Source organism: Takifugu rubripes, chromosome 18 (genome assembly GCF_901000725.2).
Source record: "Takifugu rubripes chromosome 18, fTakRub1.2, whole genome shotgun sequence".
Classification (NCBI taxonomy): domain Eukaryota; kingdom Metazoa; phylum Chordata; class Actinopteri; order Tetraodontiformes; family Tetraodontidae; genus Takifugu; species Takifugu rubripes.
The window spans coordinates 2328182-2348358 of NC_042302.1; the positions used below are offsets into that span (position 1 = coordinate 2328182).

Genomic DNA, 20177 nt, shown 5'->3' on the forward strand with positions numbered 1-20177 from the left:
AGAACACACAAGAACATATACACACACACACACGCACACACACACACACACACACACACACTGCTGGGGGCTGATCAGCTGTCTGCTGCCTCAGCAGAGCGTCTGTTTGTTTCCTCCTGATTTGTTTAATTTAATTTGATTCTAAATGCTGGTAAAAGCGTCAAAGTTTGCTTATTAATGCTCAAAAGTCGCTTCGATGAAAATGTTCAAACTGTTTTTGTGTGGTTCAATTTAAAGAATTGTTGTGCCACTCAATTCAATGGTTCGCTTGTTCACGAAAAATGTTAATCAGCGAATGCCGGACCTTTTACAGTGACGCAGTTTAAATTTTCTCCAGTGACCAATTTCATCAGTTAGATAATCGGATCAGTCAGATTATCAGAGTTTGTCATCACATTTGTGAAAGCTGCAGAAATCAAACTTCTTCCGGCTTCTTTCGTCTGCAGCAGATCACCTCCTCACTCATCTATTGTAAATATTTCAGTTAGCTGTCCCGCTACATTAGCTGCTGTCGTGGATCATTTTTCCTCCAAGCCGCTAAAGCCCAGAAGAAGATTCCTGGTGGGTTTGCTGCATTTGTGGATGATTTTTTAAATTCATGTCTCTCCTCTCGTGCTGAAGGATCTTTAGCAGGAACGTCTCTCATTTGTTACCGTGGAAACTTTTTTGCTGAAAGTTTTTCAGCACTTTTGTCCCCACAAGGCCTCAGTATGATGCTAATTTATACTAGGGCTGATAAATCTGGAGATAAAGTCATTTAAACTGGAAGATAAGACAGAAAGCAGTTTGTCAGCGATGGGACTGTAGTGCCTCGCACCACCAGAATTTTTTTTTGTGAGCTCCGGGTGATTTTGTATCTGTGATTGTGTGTTGATGGTTCAGACCAGCCTGGCGATGAATGGAGACGTTATCGCCGTTGTGTCCCTCAATAGTCCCCCACAGCGACCTTGTCGCCTTGAGGAAAATGTTTCAGCTTTTGTGGAGCTCGGTGGACGAGATAGATGAAAGCAAAGGCTCTCCGGGACAGCGTCTCTGTTTCAAACAGCCAGAGGTGAAGGATTCCTTTCCAGCTGTGAGTAAAGAGGAGCCAGAACCCTCCTCAGCCCCCCCAGGAGCTGAGCCAGAACGGCGGCCACTGATGAGGCTCCACTCCTCGCATTCTGAGGATGTCGCGAGGAAAGAGTCCGTCGGCAAGACCGCATCCTTTTTAGGGTCAATGAGCCAAATCTAAACTGGACCAGCTACTGTTCCAGTGCAGACCTGAAGAACAACGCCAGGCCACCATCTCTAAGGGAGACCCTTATCTGTGGGTCACATCACCATGGCAACTCATCACTGACCATCAGCCTGATCACCATAGAGACAGAGCAGTTCAGAGTCAAGGTGTGTGGCAACAGGGAAGCTTTTACAAGTAACATTCAAAAAGATGGTGGTGACGTTCAAGAAGCCAAGCGTGCAGGGAAATGTCAGATTCAAGATGAATCCCTCGATCGGTGATCGTGGACTCATTTAGAGCTAGATCATCCTGGTGGAGTGGAGCAAACTGGATCTCACACATGCACACATACACACAACTCCCACCTCTCTCCTGTCTTTCCTTAGTCACAGCATCAGACCTGTGATTAGTCGTCATTAATTGGAGGTTTTAAAGAGGAGAAAAATAGTGAAGCTGCTATTTTTGTGTCAGCTGAGAGCACACATACACACACATACACGGACACACACACACATACACACATATACACACAGACACACACATACACACATATATACACACATACACACACACTCACAGACACATACACACATATACACACATATATACAAATATACACATACACATATACACACACACAGACAGATACATACACACATATATACACACACAGACACACACGCAGACACACACACATACACACATATAGACACACACACACAGACACACACGCAGACACACACATACACACATATAGACACACACACACAGACACACACACACATACACACATATACACACAGACACACACACACATATACACACACACACAGACACACACGCAGACACACACACATACACATACACACATATAGACACACACACACACACACACACACACACACACACACACACACACACAGACATCAGGTTACCTGAGGAAACAGTGATTGAAATGATATATTGAGCTGTAATGAGATTTGATTCACACAATTTAACCTCTGGACATCTCACCTGGAGTTTGAGGAAAACAGATGAAAAAGTTTACAGATGTGAGTTTTTTCTTTCTCCATCCACTCTAACAGGTGGACGTCTGGCCTTTGGCGAGGGGCGTGTCCATGTGTTCTGAACAAGTCATATGCATTTGAATTACCAATGAGTTTCACAGAATAGTTACTATGACTACCAGCAATCTGATATCTGTAGACTATGTGTCTGTGTGTGTTTGCCCTGTGTGTGCATGTGTGTGTGTGTGTGTGTGTGAGCCTCTTGCTGCCCTCTCTTTGACTTACTGACCCATCATGTGTTGTCATGGAAACATCTCTCTCTCCATGAAAGTCTTTATTTGGAGTCAGGGTTGATCATGTGACCACATTGCTACATGACTTGTTTTAACTACTAGCTCGTGAAATCACCATCGCTTAAAACACAGGTTTGTGTCTTGGTGTGGTCAGATCAACGGGGCAGGTTAATGAGCCGTTTCTGTTTCGCGATGCCACCGCCACCATCTTGTTTGTGTTGTGCCATTAAACACCCGCCTCCTCCATGGCTAAATGGACAAATTAGGATCGCGGTTTCAGCAGTGACCTAAAATCACGCTGATAGTAAGGGAGAGGTTGTTAATTTGATTAATGATTAATGAGCTGAGGAGGAGATTATTAAGCAGTGGCGCCAGATTCGGTCAGCCTCTGACCTTTGACCCCTCTGGCCCAGCCTGATGCAAGCCTGATGCTAAATATCGTTACTTCTTTGGTAGTAACAAATATCCACTGAGCACATAGCATCAAACTGGTGACATTGCTATCATATAGTGTTAAATACACTGAAATAGAAGTAAAAAAACAACAAATTAAATTTTTTTTTTTTTTTTTTTTTAATTTTAAATTTAATTTGTTATTCAAAATTTCAGAACACGTCTTTTAAAACAGTTCTGGGGTTCCACAATAACAACAAAGGTCCGCGAGCGCTGATGTTTGGTGGTTAACCTCGGCTAACGTCTTCAAGTTCTTGCTATCAGAGACAGAACTGGTTCAGCCAGCAGCAACACACACGCGCGCACACACACACACACACACACGAGCAGAACAATGACATCTTCATAATTAGTGCGATCATTAGCCCGGAGGCAGCTCGGACAATGGAGGATTAGGTTCTAAGTGGATTAAATCTCTCCGATGACATCGTCGTCTCTTTCTGCTCCAGTTCATATGAAGCTCCAGGTTAAATCTGATTTCACACCATCAACTTCATTGTTGTGGCTGTGAACTTTATTGTTCTTGAAGGTTCTGAAATTAAAAACTGGAATAAAGGAATAAATCCTTTTAACGGCAGCAACCCTGAAATCTCAATAGTTTTCAAAGTTTCAGATTTTAAACACACCATGTTTGAGTGAGCTGTAGAATATTGCTAATCAGACTTTAATGCTTTAAATGGGTGTTGACTGGATTTTAATAGTTGATTTTTTTTTTAAAGATTTCCTCCTTAATCTTCAATTGGTTAAAAACATTACATTTTCTGAAATAGACTAAAGACTAATGAGACTAAAGAATATTTTAGGGTAGTTTTACAGTGTAGCACTCCTCCCGTTCCTTGGGGGTGAACGTTCTGATCCCAGCGCTGATGAGTTTCAGCTCCGGTTTTACTGGCTGCAGGAACTGATTAATGAGCAGATTAATTCCAATCTGTGAACGAGGCTCATTCATCTCACTCCCATTTCCACATCGTTGGAATTCACAGAGACTTTATGAATGTTATTGTTCTAAAGATGAAAGGAACCCACCAACCTGTGCTACGAGACATTTAGCACTTATAACCAAGACAAACGATTTGTTTTTGCCTTGTCAGCTCTGCTCATTTATGTTCAAACCTCAGAGTTTCTTCGGACATCTGTCTGGATGAACAGACTGAGCCTGATATTCTGGAGTCGGGGTTGATGAAGGTTTCTTCCTTAAGGTTCTTCTTAAAGTTTGCTCTTGAATGTTCTTCCTGAAGGTTCTTCCTTTCTCCTCAAGATTCTTCCTGAAGTTTGCTCCTGAAGGCTATTTCTGAAGGTTCTTCCTGAAGTTTCCCGGCACTCTGTAGATGTTTTATCTCAGCAGCACAGCTGAGAGGCTGAAGATCAGAGAGATTTTGCCAGGTCAAAGGCTCAAACACAGCCGTCCAGTCATCTGACGGAGAGCACAGATGGAAAAACGGCCGAGCGATTCACGTGACAAAGATGTGATGAGAAATGAACAGATGGAGGAAAAGAAAGAGAGAACACAGGAATGAACAAAGCAGATGGAGAAAGATGAGTGAGAGAATGACCGACGGCGCCACAGCAACCCAACATCTGTTTGGCTGGACTTACATCAGAGAGGAGGCGTGGTCTTCTGTCTCCAGCAAGGCCATCACCATGGAGCTAAGACCTGTTTGGGCAGTCAGATGTTTCTGATTCCAGCAGAAGAGATGCCAACATCATCTGTGTGATGTCAGAGAACGGCAGCCCATCAGAGATCATGGAGAACCTCCGATGGATGCTGATGCTGGAACTTCTTGTCAATAATGTTTATCTATTGAAGCCCCCTCGGACATGATGGCACCACCATTTTAACATTTGCCAGCTGGACGGGTCATCCTTCTGGTCACTGCCACAGGAAATGACTACGTCCAACAGGAACACGCAAAAGGAAGTGACGAGTGACCATCAGGATCTGCCAATAGAGGGAACCTGACGTACTACCTGCCTTTTCATTATCACCTTTTAAAGGTCATTTCTGCTGTAGAATATTTCTCAGCTCTCATCACTGCAGGGAAATCCAGGCTTCTGATTGGCTGGGCTGGACCCTCGCCAAGCCAGCGAGCTGCTCCCCCAGGCGGTCTGATGGCCACTGTCCTCTGAGTCTCCTCTACACACTCACACACACATGGAAGGCCATAAATTGGTAGCAGAAGATGACCGTGATGAGGAAAAACATGGCTGATATCACATCAGTCATGCTACAAACAGGTTTACGGATCCATCACTAATTGACTCATCATCACCACCTGGTGGAGGGATCAATGTTCCAATGATCTGCTTCAACCTGAACTGTCTTAGATCAATGACCTTCATCACCATCTCTGACAACAGTAGGAACCTGAGGAGAAGGAACCTGAGGAACAGCTGGAAAATAATTTAAGCATTTCATTAGCTGTAACATAAACTAAAACATAAACTGTGGTCTTGATCAATTAAGAGTGCGTGAAGTTGTCTGTTGGCAACACTTGACATGTTTGTCTTGGAAAGATCCTGAAGATAATTCATCTGCAACAGCGCCTCCTCCTGCATGAAGCTCACAGAAGAAGATGGTTTATGTCTGAATCATTAAAGTTGGAAAGAGTTGGCGTTTAAAATGGCAGCGAATCACAGAAACGTGTGTGTTGTTGGACGACTGGCTGCTTTTACGGATCATCTCTGAAGTCACCTCAGAGGAGGAACCATCCAACACGGCGTGATTCACGCTTCCTGTGAAGGTGCCAGTGAACCTGATCCTCCTCCCAGTCACAACCAGAAAACCAGGCGTCGTATTTTTAGCGACTTCCGTCGCTGCAGTTTCTGGAAGAGGACAGTTCCACCCAGAACCTTCACCGAGGGCTCCGTCAGGAACTCCTGAGGAACCTTTCATGACAAATGAGAACAAATTCTTTCTCATTCTTTTGTTCTATGTTGCAAAAATGTACAGGCGCAACTGCTATAATGCAACAACTGATTCTGGAAAGACGCTTTTAAAAATTCATGTTTCTTAAATGTTTGTGGTTGATGCTCCGTCACAGTTGCTATGTGAACCAGTTCAGGTTGGTTCCACTTCTGATGGAAAATAATCAAAGAGAGTCAAAGAGAAAGAGAATTTAATTTAGCTGTAATAGACTGTGTGTGTGTGTGTGTGTGTGCGCGTGAGTGTGTGTGTGTGTGTGTGCGTGTGTGTGTGTGTGTGTGTGTGTGTGTAAGAGCTTCCGGAAATGATTAATTTCATTTTAATCTAAATGTCTGTTGAGAATGTCTCATCTGCATATTCCACCTTAAACTGAAACGGCCTCATTAACATTTCCGCCTTAAGGTGAACTGATCTCATATTAATCACACACACACACAAGTACACACACACACGCACACACACACACACATACCAGAGCCGACCAATCAGTTCAGCCCTCTGAGCCGCAGTCATGTCGGCCAATCTTGATGAGGCCTGTGAGCAAACGCTGACGCGTGATTGGTTGTTTGATTCTCTTTAACACAAAAACACATTTTTGACCCACAGAACACAATCCTGTCTGAAATTTATGAAATAATTAACACCAACAGAATGAGGCTCCTCTTCTCTTTTACTGGAGTTCAATTCTCAGATTCCTGATGGAAAAATATAAAAACATCAGAAAAAACGTTTCCAATGTTTCTGCCAAATCGCTGATGATTCCAACTTAATATACTGCGGCAAACACTGAAATATGAACTCTGTGTCACCGAGGAATGAGCAGACGAATAGACAATTATAACAAACGACTGAGTAAGTGTGTGCCTGTGTGTGAGGTTGTGGAGTTTGTGTGTGTGTGTGTGTGTGTGTGTGTGTGTGTGTGTGTGTGTGTGTGTGTGTGTGTGTGTGAGAGAGAGAGAGAGAGAGAGACTCTTCTCTCCAGCTGCTGTAAAACTGGGACAAAACTGAGAAAAATCAGAGATTTTAGTCAACAGCAGCTGTTTTTAAATCTGCAGGCAACAACAGTCTGTCTGACTGACTGTCTGTCTTTGTCTGCTCTTTTTCTTTGAAGTATGTCCATTGTGTCACTTCCTGAATTGCTGTTTTCTTTTTGAAGAGTGTGATGGCTGAATCGATGATGATTGACAGCTGTCACCAGATAACGACTAATGGCTGAAGCTGAACAAACACAAATGGGTTCCGTTGCTCGGGTTTAAAATGAGACTCAGTCTCAATGTGTCCTGTGAGGTCCTCTGTGTCCTCTGCTCTCTCCAGACTTGAGTGAGCCTGTCTCTACTGGCTGAGCTGGTTCAGGACCAGTTCACATGCTGGCGAATCATTTAGCGAAGCTGAATTTTCCTTCTGCTACAGTGAGCGAATTCTTATTTTTAGATTTTGTCTGTTGTGACGTCTCAGAGCATTAACAATGATGAAGCATGCTAACCGCTAGTCTTTAGCATCGTGTCAGGTTCTGATGTAACAGAAATTTTTAATGAAGTGAGCAGGAGAAGCTGAGGAGCTGTGGGCAGCAGATTGATGTTCTGGCGTCTCTCAGTTGAGCCTATTTTCAGTCATTCATGGATGCTCTGCAGCCAATGAGGAATCACCCTCAGGACAGCTAAAACTGCTTCATGCACAAAGTGATGAATCAGGACCTCACATGCTCCAGAGTCCCAAAAGAGATGTTCAGAAAAAGAAAAAAAAAAGCTAGATGGGGCTCAGGTGCAGCTAATCGCTAACCGGCTGACTCCAGGCAACAATATGTTTAATGACTGCATCACTCAAAGCATGATGGGAAATGAAACATTCTTACAGACATCAACTCAGTCAGTTTCAACCATCATCATCGTTGACACCCACCACCTTCAGGCTGCATCTCAGATCGTCTCTGGGTTAAAATCCTCATGAATCCACTGAGGAAGCTGCAGTTTCTTACTCAGACTGTTTGATTGATAATTGTGTGTTGTGGTTTTCAGACCTGTTGGCGGTGCCCAAACATCCGTATGCTGCCATGGAGAACTGGGGCCTGAGCGTCTTTGTGGAGCAGAAGATCCTGCTGGATGCTGAGGTGTCCTCCTCATCCTATCAGATGGAGCTGACCATGGTGGTCGTCCACGAAATCTGCCATCAGGTATAGAAATCTGGCTGAAGTATGAAATTCATGATAAAAACACATCACAGAGCCAGCAGGGTGGCAGCAGACTATCGGTATCATGAGGTTTTAAAGTATTGATGAAAGAGCAGCAGACCTGACACAGAGCCCTGTGGGACACCGACAGGTAGCTGTTGCAAGATAACGAGCTAAAATCGACACCCCCAAATGGTTTTCCCTCATCAAAGGTCAGACGATGTTTGACTTTCTTGTTTTGACAGTTTTGGCTTTAACAGTGGACCCCCCCCCCCCCATCCACACACACACATTAAATATGATGATGAAAACATCTTCAGCTGGAAAGACAGCAGCAGTTACATGTGGTGACAGAGTGAAATCTGACTGGAATAAACTCGCTGTCGCTGAGCCTCAACCTGCTGCTGCAAATCCAAACACAAAAAGAGCCCCGGCGAAAAATAAACACTCAAATGATCCGCTTGTACACGCACCAATTCTGACACAAGTGTGTGCTTGTGCGTGAGTGTGTGTTACAGAGTTCCTCAGGCAGCAGAGGAGATGATCCTGTTTTTACAGTACCACATCAACTACGTGACAAGCAGACAAATGCAACCAAGCGGAAGAAAATTTAACACTTTGAGTCAGCGCAGACATGGAGCCGGAGAGGGCGAGCGAGCTTGAACGGCACAGATAAATGTAGAGTGAGGGAGAGACAGTGAAAATGATGGAGAGACAAAGAGGTGAAGCAACGACTTGAGGGAGAGAAAGATCCAAGCCGACGGGTGATCAAAGCAAGTTTGAGAGGGTGAATAAGAGAGTGCTGTAAAAAAATCTAAACCTACCGTATTTTCTGGACTATATGTCGCTCCGGAGTTTAAGTCGCACTAGCCAAAAAATGTATAATAAAGAAGAAAAATAGGTATATAAGTTGCACTGGACTATAAGTCACATTTTGGGGGAAAATTTATTTGATAAAATCCGAGACCAAGAACATACATTTCATCTTGAAAGGCAATCCAAATTAGCAATCCATTAGCATGGATTAGCAATAGGTATGCTAACGTAACAAATTCAGCCACATGACCCACAACGAACTGAGTACGTGTCTGCTTTGTTAACGTAACATATTAACAGTTATTCAGATAACTATAGCATAAAGAACATCCGAGCAAGTTTACCAAGCAATCAAGTCTAACTCCATAGAAGAAGCACCGCTTCTTCTTCTGCGTCGCTAAAGGAACTCGTTCCTCAGGTACACGCCTAGAGCGCCCTCTTGTGGTTGTCAGTGTGAAAATAATGAACATGTGAAATTCTGTAATAATGTATTTAATTAACATATAAGTCGCCCCGGAGTACAAGTCGCACCCCCTGACAAACTATGAAAAAAAGTGCGACTTATAGTCTGGAAAATACGGTACTCATTTCTGGGGATTCAATTTAAAATAAACCTGCAGCTCTCTCGTAATTTTCTGTTAATTAGCACAGAACAGAAGGCCAGGTGACTTTATACATGTACCTGTGTGAAACGAGGAGTCAGTTAATTTCTCTGTTCCACACCCTGTGCTGTAGGTGGCGCTGTGATGGAAAGGGGAGAAGAAAGTATGAGGAAAGGGCTCATTAAAACACATTCTCCTGAGCTCTCCTGCTGATAATGTGAGGAAACATCTCAGCTGCTCCATCATGACCTGATACTGCTGCTAGACCACATCTGTTTGTCCTGCAGCCTCTGGCAGCAGGGTGACGCTCTGGATCAGCTCAGTAAGGACCCCCTGCTGGGACCAGATGGTCCAGAAACACAGGGGGAGAGTTTGTTTTTGTACATTCTCCCCCTTCTTGCAGGTTGAAAGAGGTCTGAAAGAGGAGCCCTTCGTCATGATTGTTGATGAAGTTGTTGGCAGGGCTGGAGATCAGCTGCTGACCCTCAGACAGACATCGGAACCTTCCAAATGCTGCCTCCCCTGGGCTCCTAACAGGGTTTCAGCCTCAGTTGCTCTGTTGCTGCTACGGACAACTTGTCTTGTGACCTTTTCTGCGTTTACTGATGAGATCAGTTCAGAAAAGTTTCAGTTTCTCATAGATTCTATGACATAGAACATCGACCAGGAGAACATCTGCTAAAGCTGCAGAAATGGCAAACCAAGTTGTTTTTAATAAACCTGCAGCTGTGATGAATGAACAGAGCTGTGAGCAACATGCAACTGACAATTCTCAAAACACACGCGTGCACACAGACCCACACACACACACCCTCTGCTGTGGATCATTTATTACTGCAGAAATGGTCTGACTTGAGTATCTTATGAAGCTCAGAGCCATAAATCTTCATTCTTCTTCCCTCTGATTCGATTTTCTTCTTCTTTTGTTCACCTTCCGTTCCGCTCTGATGGTTCCTCTCTGGGTCTGGGTTCAACTCTGTTGCTTCAGTTAATTTTGATTGTTGCTGGAGATCTGGTCATGTGATCTGATCCTAATCAGGCTTCTGTATCCAGTTTATAAAATAATTCAGACTGGTATTTTCAAACTAATCTTTAGAATTTTCCGCTTCAAGGAAACACAAAGCTTCAGAAACCCAATCATTAACTGGTAAATAACTGTGTGTAAATGGAATTTGTGTGTGTGTGTGTGTGTGTGTGTTATGCTGAACATTATCCACTCCTGAAACTAGCCCTAAATATCCGTCTGGCTGAATCAGATGGTTGTTTGTTCCGTTGTTCCTGTTGACATCCACGTTCAGAGAGGAGAGAACGAGTGTTAAAAGCATTTTAATGATTTGTTGGTGAGTCAGAAGATGAGTGGAGGAATGAGCCTGAAGTGTAGAAGGTGGGAGTGGAGTCAAGTGCAGGCGGCGTGGAGGCAGCGATGTTGGGAGTGATGCTGAGAGGCGAGGTGATGAACCTGGGGGGGCGGATCTAAGCTACAGCGGCACAGAGAGAGATTAACTCACCAACTGAGGTCTGGGAGCCTCCCCCCCCACAGCCGAGGGACCAGCCAAATTCAAATCTGGGCGATCGCAGAGCGTTGGCGATGAGTAATGGTCTCCTGGAACACACACGCACACGTGTGCAGCATGGAGGGAACACCGGGAGATAATTATGTATTTAAACAGAACGACACTGGTATCAATTATCACCAGGCTGCTGTCAGAACTACCACACACACACTCCATCAGTATTAATGCGCTGCTGAAAATAGTCCGCACACTCACCAGGTTCTATCGTGATTCATCATGATCAGGAACAGCAGCAGCTGCTCTTTAATCAATAAAACTTCATCATCGCTTATTAAAAAATTACTCGCCACAGCAATACTACTGTCGACCACGGTTGTACGCACGTTTGGCAGATGATAAATGAACCCAAACCAACCGTGTTAGACCTGCAGAACCTGAACCAGCTGGTTCTGGCGACTGCCTAGCTTGGATCATTTCCTACGATGAGTGCAGCGACCGATGGGCGGCTTGCATGACGCACGACTACGTACAGAACATCCAGACGCCAAGAACGCCAGACCAGAACCATTTTAGAATAAAGGAGTCTTACACTTCTTTGGGAGAAAACAGGTGACGCTTCAAGCTGAAACACCAAACAGGCATAAAGTGTGACTGTTCCAGCTGACAGTCCAGGCTGGTTCTGTTCAGAGCGAACGTCTGACGACAGGAAGATGAATATTCATCAGCTGGGTCAGTCTGAGGAGAACAGATCAAAGGCACAGAGCTGCTTTGTTCTGAGGTAGAGAGAGACAAGAAGAAAGAGGTGAAGGAAGACTTTAAAGGTGTTGTTGTGGACGCTGGTTTTGTTTTTTAATTCACTGCCGCAGCAGAATTCAACTTCCCTCAGCCAGAAATTCTATAAATAAACCATACCAGCAGGCTGCCATTATCTCCACTGACCCGACTCTAGTTTTCACAGAACCACGATGTGTCCTCTGGAGAACCTACAGCCAGGAACTCCCCGATACCATCGCTGGTTTAATTGGATTTTTATAAAAGTCAACAGAAGCACAACAACCCCCCTCCCGAGATCATCTGGGTGAAATGACCAGGGACGGAAGTGCTGAAGAGAAGACGTCCTTCCTTCTGGTGATCGTTTCAGCAATTTTAACCGCATTTTGTTGCTCCGATCACTTTTAAAGTTGAACCTGTGCCGACCGGTATGCATCCACCGGTCACATGACTCCTGCTGGAGGTTCATGCTAACAGAGACGGGGCGGCCTGAAACCTGAAACACCAACGGCCAGAAAAGCAGAGTCAACCAGGAGCTCAGATTCCAGTCAAGCCAGTCCAGGAAACAGTCAGCGGGTCAATGGTTTCCAGCAATGCCTCAATTGGAATATGAATAAAAACTGATCTCAGAGAGCTCCTCCAGTCTTGGCGACTTTTGCGACTGAAGCAACTTCTTGAACTTCACTGGCAGCGTCGTCTTCCTGTGCGTGAGTGTTGCTCATCCTCGGGGAGTTGAACCAGCGCCTGCTTAGTCAGGCAGCAGCCCAACAGGCCGCCAGCTCCCACAGGGTCCCACGGAGTCCCAACACGGCCGAGCTGCCAGCGAGAAGTTAGGCAGCTCAATTCAACAGTTTCATCCCCCTCAGTGGCGTTTAGGAGCTGAAGATTCAAACAGTTTCATTTTCAAAAATTAAAGTAACCTGAGGTGAAACCAGCTGGAGATGGTTCTGTCTGTCAGCCTGAGTAGCTAAATAATGATAATCAGGCTGTTTTTGTCCTGATTTTCCCTCTTCCCAACCAAGGATGGCAAAAGACTGATTATCGTCTTATAACGTTTCCAGATTGACGGTGGCGGAGGGATGGACCACGATTAATGAAAACGTGAGCAGCTGAAGAACATATCTGAGTCAGGAACAGTTTTACGGATGCTGAAGAGCTGAAGTGTGTGTTAATTAAATCTGCAGCTTATGGATGCGTGCATAACGATTTCCAGATGTGGAAACGTAGAAGAAAGTTGTTTTCTTTTATCCTCCGATGCAGAAAAAGAAACAGCTGAGTGAAACTAGCCGAGCATAAAACCAACTCCAGCACGGAAAAAACCATCCCGCTGAAGACGAACGTGAATGAACACAATATGTATGCGTGTTTCTACTCCTTCAGAGGCACCGAGTCCATGCTGTGAGGGCCACTTTAAATATCTAATAAAGTTCAGAAAGGAGCCTGACTGGTCCTGGCAGTGCAGCCTGTACATGAACACTCACACACGCAAACACACACAGTCACACACTCTCCGAAGTGTGTTTGATGCCGGTTTAAAGTGAATTTCCTTTAAGATCAGCCAGCCTCTCTGCTGCAGAGGGAACATTCACAACAAAGCTGGCAGCAACTTTTGTTCCCGAACGCTCCTGCTCTTATTCGAGTTGCGTTGCCAGGAAACAAAACAGCTGCTTCTGTTTCTCTGGCGGCCCAAAGTTTCCCCGTCAGTACAGTCGATTGTAGTTTCAGAGAGGACGCGCCGTCCAATCAGCACCCTGCTGAGGCTGATGGATGGAAACTACCACCTCTGTGCTCTTACTGCTGTTACTGGTTCAGGTCATCAAATTAGCTGACTTAATGTCTGTGCCATAACAGGTCAAAAGGTCAATTTTTCAGGTCAGATCAGGGGAAGTCTTTATAGTCAAGCAGCAGTCTTCAGCCAGATGGTGGCGCCTTCTGTGACTTCAATACAATTGAGCCTTTTGTTGATGTCCTGTTTGTCTTTTACATGTTTCCCAGTATAACCAGAGCCTCTACCTTGTTTCTTGCAGTGGTTTGGCGATCTGGTGACTCCAGTCTGGTGGGAAGACGTCTGGTTAAAAGAAGGTTTCGCTCATTTCTTCGAATATGTCGGTACTGACTTCCTGTTTCCAAAGTGGAACATGGTGAGTAAATGTTGGGGACGAGGATAAAAGCACGGATGAAGGTCAGCTGAGGTTCTCATGAGTGCGGTGATGTAAAAGGTTACATCAAGTCAGGCTGCTATCTTGTACATTTGAAGGGAAATTACTCCGATTATTATCAGTTTCTGTCACTTCTCACGAGCGGGCGCTGGACTATCAGATCTGGTTCGTACGCAACTTCTATATTTGACATCCAGAAGAAGCTGGAAAGATGTGATCGCATGACCACAGCAGCAGGGAGAAGAAACCATAAACTTTAGGACCATCTGTCGCTCGCTTTCATCTTTATTTAAATCTTTATGTAACTCATGTTCAGCTCCCGTTTCCTGAAGAGGAGGAGGAGGCCGTGAACTCTTCCTCCTCGCAGTCATCCTCCTCTTCATCACATTGCAGCAGGAATTTCTTCTTCTCTGCCTGAATTTGATGAAAACTCCCACGCTGACTGACAGGAACGCCGTGGCACACACACGTCGTTTCTACAGGAAACACCTTATCTCAGTCACACACTCGCTCTGTTCCTAAATCCCCATTTCTGTTTTCTGGAAGGCTGGATCCTCCAACAGAAACAAAGTGTTTCTGCAGCAGCAAAGATGAAGGAGGAAAAAAAATGCTACATGCAAATGGCTACGATTCTCTGGTGACTGTAATTAAATAGTAATAAAAACAGGCCATCCCACAATGTTTTTTTTAGCTGTTGAGAACTGCAGGACTGCTCTGGTTCCACTAGAGAACAGTCAGAAATGTCGCTCTGTCTGGTTCTGTCAAACTCGATTGGATCTAATCTGAAGCTGCAGAGAAACGACGCTGTTTGTTCGCCTTTCGGTTGTTGTGACATCATAACGGTGTTGGAGGGAAGACTGTGAGGTTCCATTAGGAAATCTGTCCATCATCTGGGTCTGAGGAGTGGGGGTGGGGGGAGGGGGTGGTGAAGGATGGAGGAGGCAGGCAGAACGTTCAACAGCTGCTCCAGCACGTAGCCCCGTCCCTCCATCTGTGTGGGAGGGCGTGTTTACACTGACTGCGGCCTGTTAGCTGCACATCCACACGGCGTCCATCTGCTCAACGATGACCAGATGGACCCCCACCTCCTCCCCCCACCTCTCTGTGTGAATTAAAGTGTCTCCTAATTAGAGCTGATGTCTCATTTACTCTGTTTTTCCTCCAAGAGTCATTTTCATTTTCTCCAAATGAGTCAGTTAAACAATTAACTAACAATTAACTAATTAGGTTGTTTCACTCCTCTGTGTGAGAGAGTGTGTGTGCACGTGAGTGTGTTTACACAGGACTTAATCTGGTCCTTTTTGGAGGAGAAATTTCATTTTATTGCAAAGATCTCATCTCACTTGTTCTTCTTGACCGCTTTACCCCTTTTCGGGGTCACAGGGAGGGTACACGATGGGCAAAGGCAGGGTTCACCTCTGGACGAGTCTCCAGCTCATCGCAGCGCCCTATAATGAGCATTTGTGGGTTTAGTACCTTGCTCAAGGGTACCTCAGCAGTGCTCTGAAGGTGTTCTGGCACCTTCCCCTACTACCTTTCATGTTTCGTCTTCACGGGGGTTCAAACCAACCCTCCGCTTCTCAGCCCAGTTCCCACCAGCCTGCGCTACCACCACCATGAACATTCTATTTATCTCAAAAACAGTTAGACTGACCCCTGCAGCGCAGCTCATAAGCCCCACCCCCTCCCTTCTGGAAGACAGAATATTTACAGCAGATGCGCTTGCTGGCCGGCTAATCGCATCAAAACTTGTTTCTATAGCAGAATTTAAATGATGAATGAATTCATTTCAATGAAATTAAATCATGTCTGGCCTACTTTCAATAATAAATGAGACATTTGCAGAAGGAGGAAGAGCATTTCTCTGGGTTCCAAAGTAGATGGAGGAGATGGAGCATGTGCTCAGGTGTTGTGATGGTCCTCATAGATGAGATGGTGGGGGATGAAACGCCGGCAGCCCCTGAAGTGTGAACATGAAGCCTGACTCTGATGTTAATGATCTGTTTGGGCTCTATAAGTGTCTTAACAGTGAAGGAGCTGAAAGCTTCAGTCAACTCTGCTCACACGTCATCTTTCTTTCATGAATCTGAATAACGTCCAATGGGAGCCAAGGAGCTTGCTCATCAGTACAGAGATGTTTAAACAGCTTGAAGGATACAAAGCTGAGAACTTTTGCTCAAAGGTTACACTAAACCTCAGTTTGAAGGAAAACGCTCATCAGGAAGACGCCTGATCCAACGGTCCAGGCATTAGCCAGGTCTAATCAGACACTGCGTTCATGTGCTTAATTAATGACTGAGTTAATCAGCCAGAGTCGTAACAGGAGGCGATTCATCAACAGTGCATCTCCACAGTAAACACTGTAATACGTTGCTTAGTCTCAGCCACAATTCCCTGGATTTAGCCCAATTCCAGTGCTCGGAATAAAGGCTCAGGAGGAAATACTCCTCCTTCCTAGAACTTATGCAGGTGGCATGTTCTGCTGCGAGAATGTGTCATCTGCATACGTGTTAGAAAGGTGACATGTTCTGTGGTGAGAAGGATGTTTTGAAGCAGGTGTTTCTGAAAGAGTTATTTAGTCCTCAGACATGATGTAGAGTGGCTGTTCACAGGAGAAACAACGCTTCCTTACTGATGTCCTCCATGAGGTGATGCTACTGGACGGTTTAAGCTCTTCCCACCCAATCTCACAAGAAGTGGAGAGGGCGACGGACATTGACCGCGTCTTCGATTGGATCGCCTACAAGAAAGTAAGGGAGCTAGCCAGTAAAATAGCGGCTAACATCTCCATTAGCTTAGGGGCTAAGTGGAAATGACAAAACTATATTTGACGTCATTCTCTTAATATTCCTAAATGTGTCTCTGTGCTAGGGGGCAGCGTTGATCCGGATGCTAGCTAACGTGATGGGACAGTCGCTGTTTCAGAAAGGACTCAACGTAAGTTGATGTGGTCCAGCTGTTTCAATCAGGTGTTTTCTCAGAACAAAAGACCAGAGAGCGTTCAAAAGAGCAGGGCCCATCCGTCTACAAGTTTCTGTTTCCTCCATGTGCAGCAAATAAACAGGCCTCAAACAAAATTAAACATGAATAAAAACCTACAGATAAATTAATTAGACAGTCTGGTCATGAAGGGATTCGTTTGAATTTTCTGCTGAATCATTCACACACATCAGTGATTTGCTGCTCGCTGCTAACACGCTGGCTAATATCTGAGAAACATACACAAGCACACCAGCAGCCACCAGGTGGAATCCAGGAAGCCAACCTGGAGAGTGTCACACTAAGAAAATGCACACGCACACAGAAACACACAGTGTTCTGATTCTAAAAACTTTGTGTGACCTGGAACACTGAGAACAAGATTCTATTAAAAAAAAAATCTCCTGACACAGCAGAACAGAGATGAGATTATATCAACATCAAGCCTCCCAGCTGCACCTAAAGCATCATGGGAGCTTTATCAAATAGTCTTTAAGCATCAGCTACAATTACAGCTGGTGGTGACCCAACGTGGTTATAAGAGCCTTTGACACATGGATGACAGTCACAGCTTGTAATGTGATCAGTCTTTTCAGTGGTGTCATTTCCTGTCTCATGTGTTTGATCTCTGTGAATTGATCAACCTTCTGGGTTTTCAGGATTATCTGCTGAGTCACATGTATGGTAACGCAGCCAGAGACGACCTGTGGAGCAAACTCTCTCAGGTGAGACTCGCCTGTGTGGCTCAAAGGCACTTCGGGTGCTGTTATTTATCCAACATGAGGGGTAAAGGCTTGTTTCCATGGTAATGTGACTGACAGCTGTTTTGCTGTTTGTGATTTTAAATCCCTTCTCAGTTAAATTAAAACTCGTGTGAACGATCAACGCAATGGGTTTCAACGTTTAAATGAGGCGTTTCTGTCCAGGCCATGCGCTCAGAGGGGCGGGACATTGACATCGGAGGCATGATGGACAGGTGGACTCTACAAATGGGATACCCTGTTATCACCATCAGCAAGAACCAATCAGAGCAGCTGTTCACTCATTACATCACAGTCAGCCAGGAGCACTTCCTGTATGGACAGGAAGTCAGAAACAACTACAGGTAAAATTCATCCTCAGTTCATGTTATCTTCAGTGTGTTGGTAATGTTAGTGTGTCGCATCACTGAACATCTTTGTATCACCTGGAGGAGTCGAGTTTGTAGCCTCTTCTTACCCAGAAAACTCCTGTTTTCACTTCATTTAACGGCTCTGTATCATTTATATTTCATTTATTTTTGATTCTATTCATCTTTTATTCACGCTCTTCACGGCATACAGCCGTTTCCCCGCGCTCTTTCATCGACCCATTTCCTCCTGCATCAATACTTCATCAGCTCCTCTCCTCTTTTCTCCACCTGTTGTGGCTGTTTTCACTCTCTCTCATCTTTCTGTCACGTTTTCATGCAGAGTTCTGACATTTATAGCGACTCAGACCCACTCAGACCTCCTCGTTCACTTCCTCTTCTTTGTTCCATGTTTTTATACTGATGCTGGTGACTCAATGATGATTTGTTACAGGTGAAGTCTGGGTTCTTTTTCAGACATATTTGGATAATGCCGCTGTTGCTTTAGCCGTCATGCCTGTCAGAGGCTGCCGTGGCTGCCCTGGAAACCTGTATTCTGCCCAGCAGAGTTCTGATCTAAACCCAGAAACTTCCTGACATGCGGAAAAACACGACTGATCGAAGCAGAAAAGTGAGGAGAATAGCAGGTTTGGAGGAAGTTTCAGCTGTAGAACGGAGCAGAACTTTCACCACAGGAACCGTGGAACACATTTTCCGTGCCAGGTTCATTTTTCACGTTCCCGGAGCTGCTGACAGAATGTTTCCTCTTGCAACTGATAAACTTCCTGTGTGCAGCCATGGAATGAGGCATTGAGGAACCCGCTTCAGCTGTAATGGCATCATTTTTCTGTCCTCTACCAGAACAGAGATGAACTCCATGATGAGCGCGCCGGCTGTAAACACCGTTTATGGTCAACGTAACCTTTAACAACCAAACTAAATCACATCAAAGAGTCTTTAAAAGGAACATGTGTGTGTGGGCGTGAGTGTGTGTGTGTGTGTGTGACTGAAGTGCACTCCTGTGCACTCAATCATGCTGATATAAATATCATCTTAAATATTTAGTCACTGCAGTATTATTGATCCCTGGTTTCCCACGGCGACAGACAGCCCTTATGGGATTTTAAATGGATCTTACTGGCTGGTGGTGTTAAAGTGACCCTGACCGACCACACACACACACACACGCACAAACACAGGGTTTAGTGTCTGTAATTAAAATCCACTTTAATTAAAATATGAATCAAATCGATGAGACTGTAAACAAGTGAGTCACCAGATTTTAATGAGACTAAAGACCCTTTAATCCATGTGTGTGTGTGTGTGCACGTGTGTGTGCGTGTGTGTGTGTGTGTGTGTGTGTGTGTTTACAGCCTCTGGTTCCAGATTCAGTGTAAATCTGTAAAAACAGACCAACCACAGATGAAACTGACTGATTTTTGGTAATAAGATTATTTCAGCTCTAATCTGAATTATTGAACTGATGTAGATGAAAGATCTGGAGATCAAACAAAGTGACGTCAGAATAGATCTTGAGGTTTTTAATATATCAGGATTTGTTGGTTCTTTAGATTAAAATGGTGTTTTGCTTCCACATGGTTCTGTCCTTCTGGTTTTCATGACCCTCTCATCTCTTCTACGTCTCCGGAGCCAAGAAAAACGCTGCGATTAACTCTGAGCTCTGATGCAATTTGGAGAAAATCTGCCGCCTCAGAATGGTTTTACTGCCTCCAGCATCGCAGCAGACCCTGAACACACACCCCACAGACCCTCAGACACCTCCTGCCGCCGCAGATTCTGGCTGATGATAACTGAAAGTGTAAAGGTCTGACATCACTCTCCACTCTATGCAGTTCCCTCTGGCAGGTGCCGCTGACAGTCGCCGTTGGCAACGCATCCACCGTTGGTTTGGAGACGCTCATCTGGATCAACAACAGGACAGGTACGGTGCTGAAGGAGGTGCTGAATGGTGTTTGTCACCAACTGTTGTTCTTCATCTCTGTTAAATTTTAATGAAGCTCCTGTGATTTTCAGCTGTAACTTTAATCAACACTAACTTCACTTTTATCTTCTGGTGTTAACGATGTTTTCGAGCTTAAATTAGTTGGTTTTTGCAATGTGTGAAGTAGCTGAACTCGACCGCGGTTTTTCTCTATACTCTTGATATTT

General features: G+C 44.8%; 1 protein-coding gene and 1 long non-coding RNA gene across 2 annotated transcripts in view; one reads left to right on the forward strand and one right to left on the reverse strand.

Annotated features, from left to right (window-relative positions):
* Positions 1-20177, forward strand: part of LOC101065693 (thyrotropin-releasing hormone-degrading ectoenzyme) — a 49423-nt gene that overhangs the window by 18767 nt on the left and 10479 nt on the right. Inside the window, exons 6-12 of the mRNA XM_029825738.1 lie at positions 7908-8062; positions 13790-13903; positions 16534-16671; positions 16793-16858; positions 17560-17625; positions 17827-18005; positions 19862-19950. Of these exons, the coding sequence (XP_029681598.1) occupies positions 7908-8062; positions 13790-13903; positions 16534-16671; positions 16793-16858; positions 17560-17625; positions 17827-18005; positions 19862-19950 (807 nt within the window). The remainder of the gene's footprint in view (positions 1-7907; positions 8063-13789; positions 13904-16533; positions 16672-16792; positions 16859-17559; positions 17626-17826; positions 18006-19861; positions 19951-20177) is intronic.
* Positions 7758-8286, reverse strand: LOC115246679 (uncharacterized). Its single transcript, XR_003885769.1, has 3 exons — positions 8181-8286; positions 7910-8076; positions 7758-7844 (listed from the first exon to the last, which is right to left on the reverse strand). It is a non-coding gene; the product is annotated as an uncharacterized lncRNA (long non-coding RNA).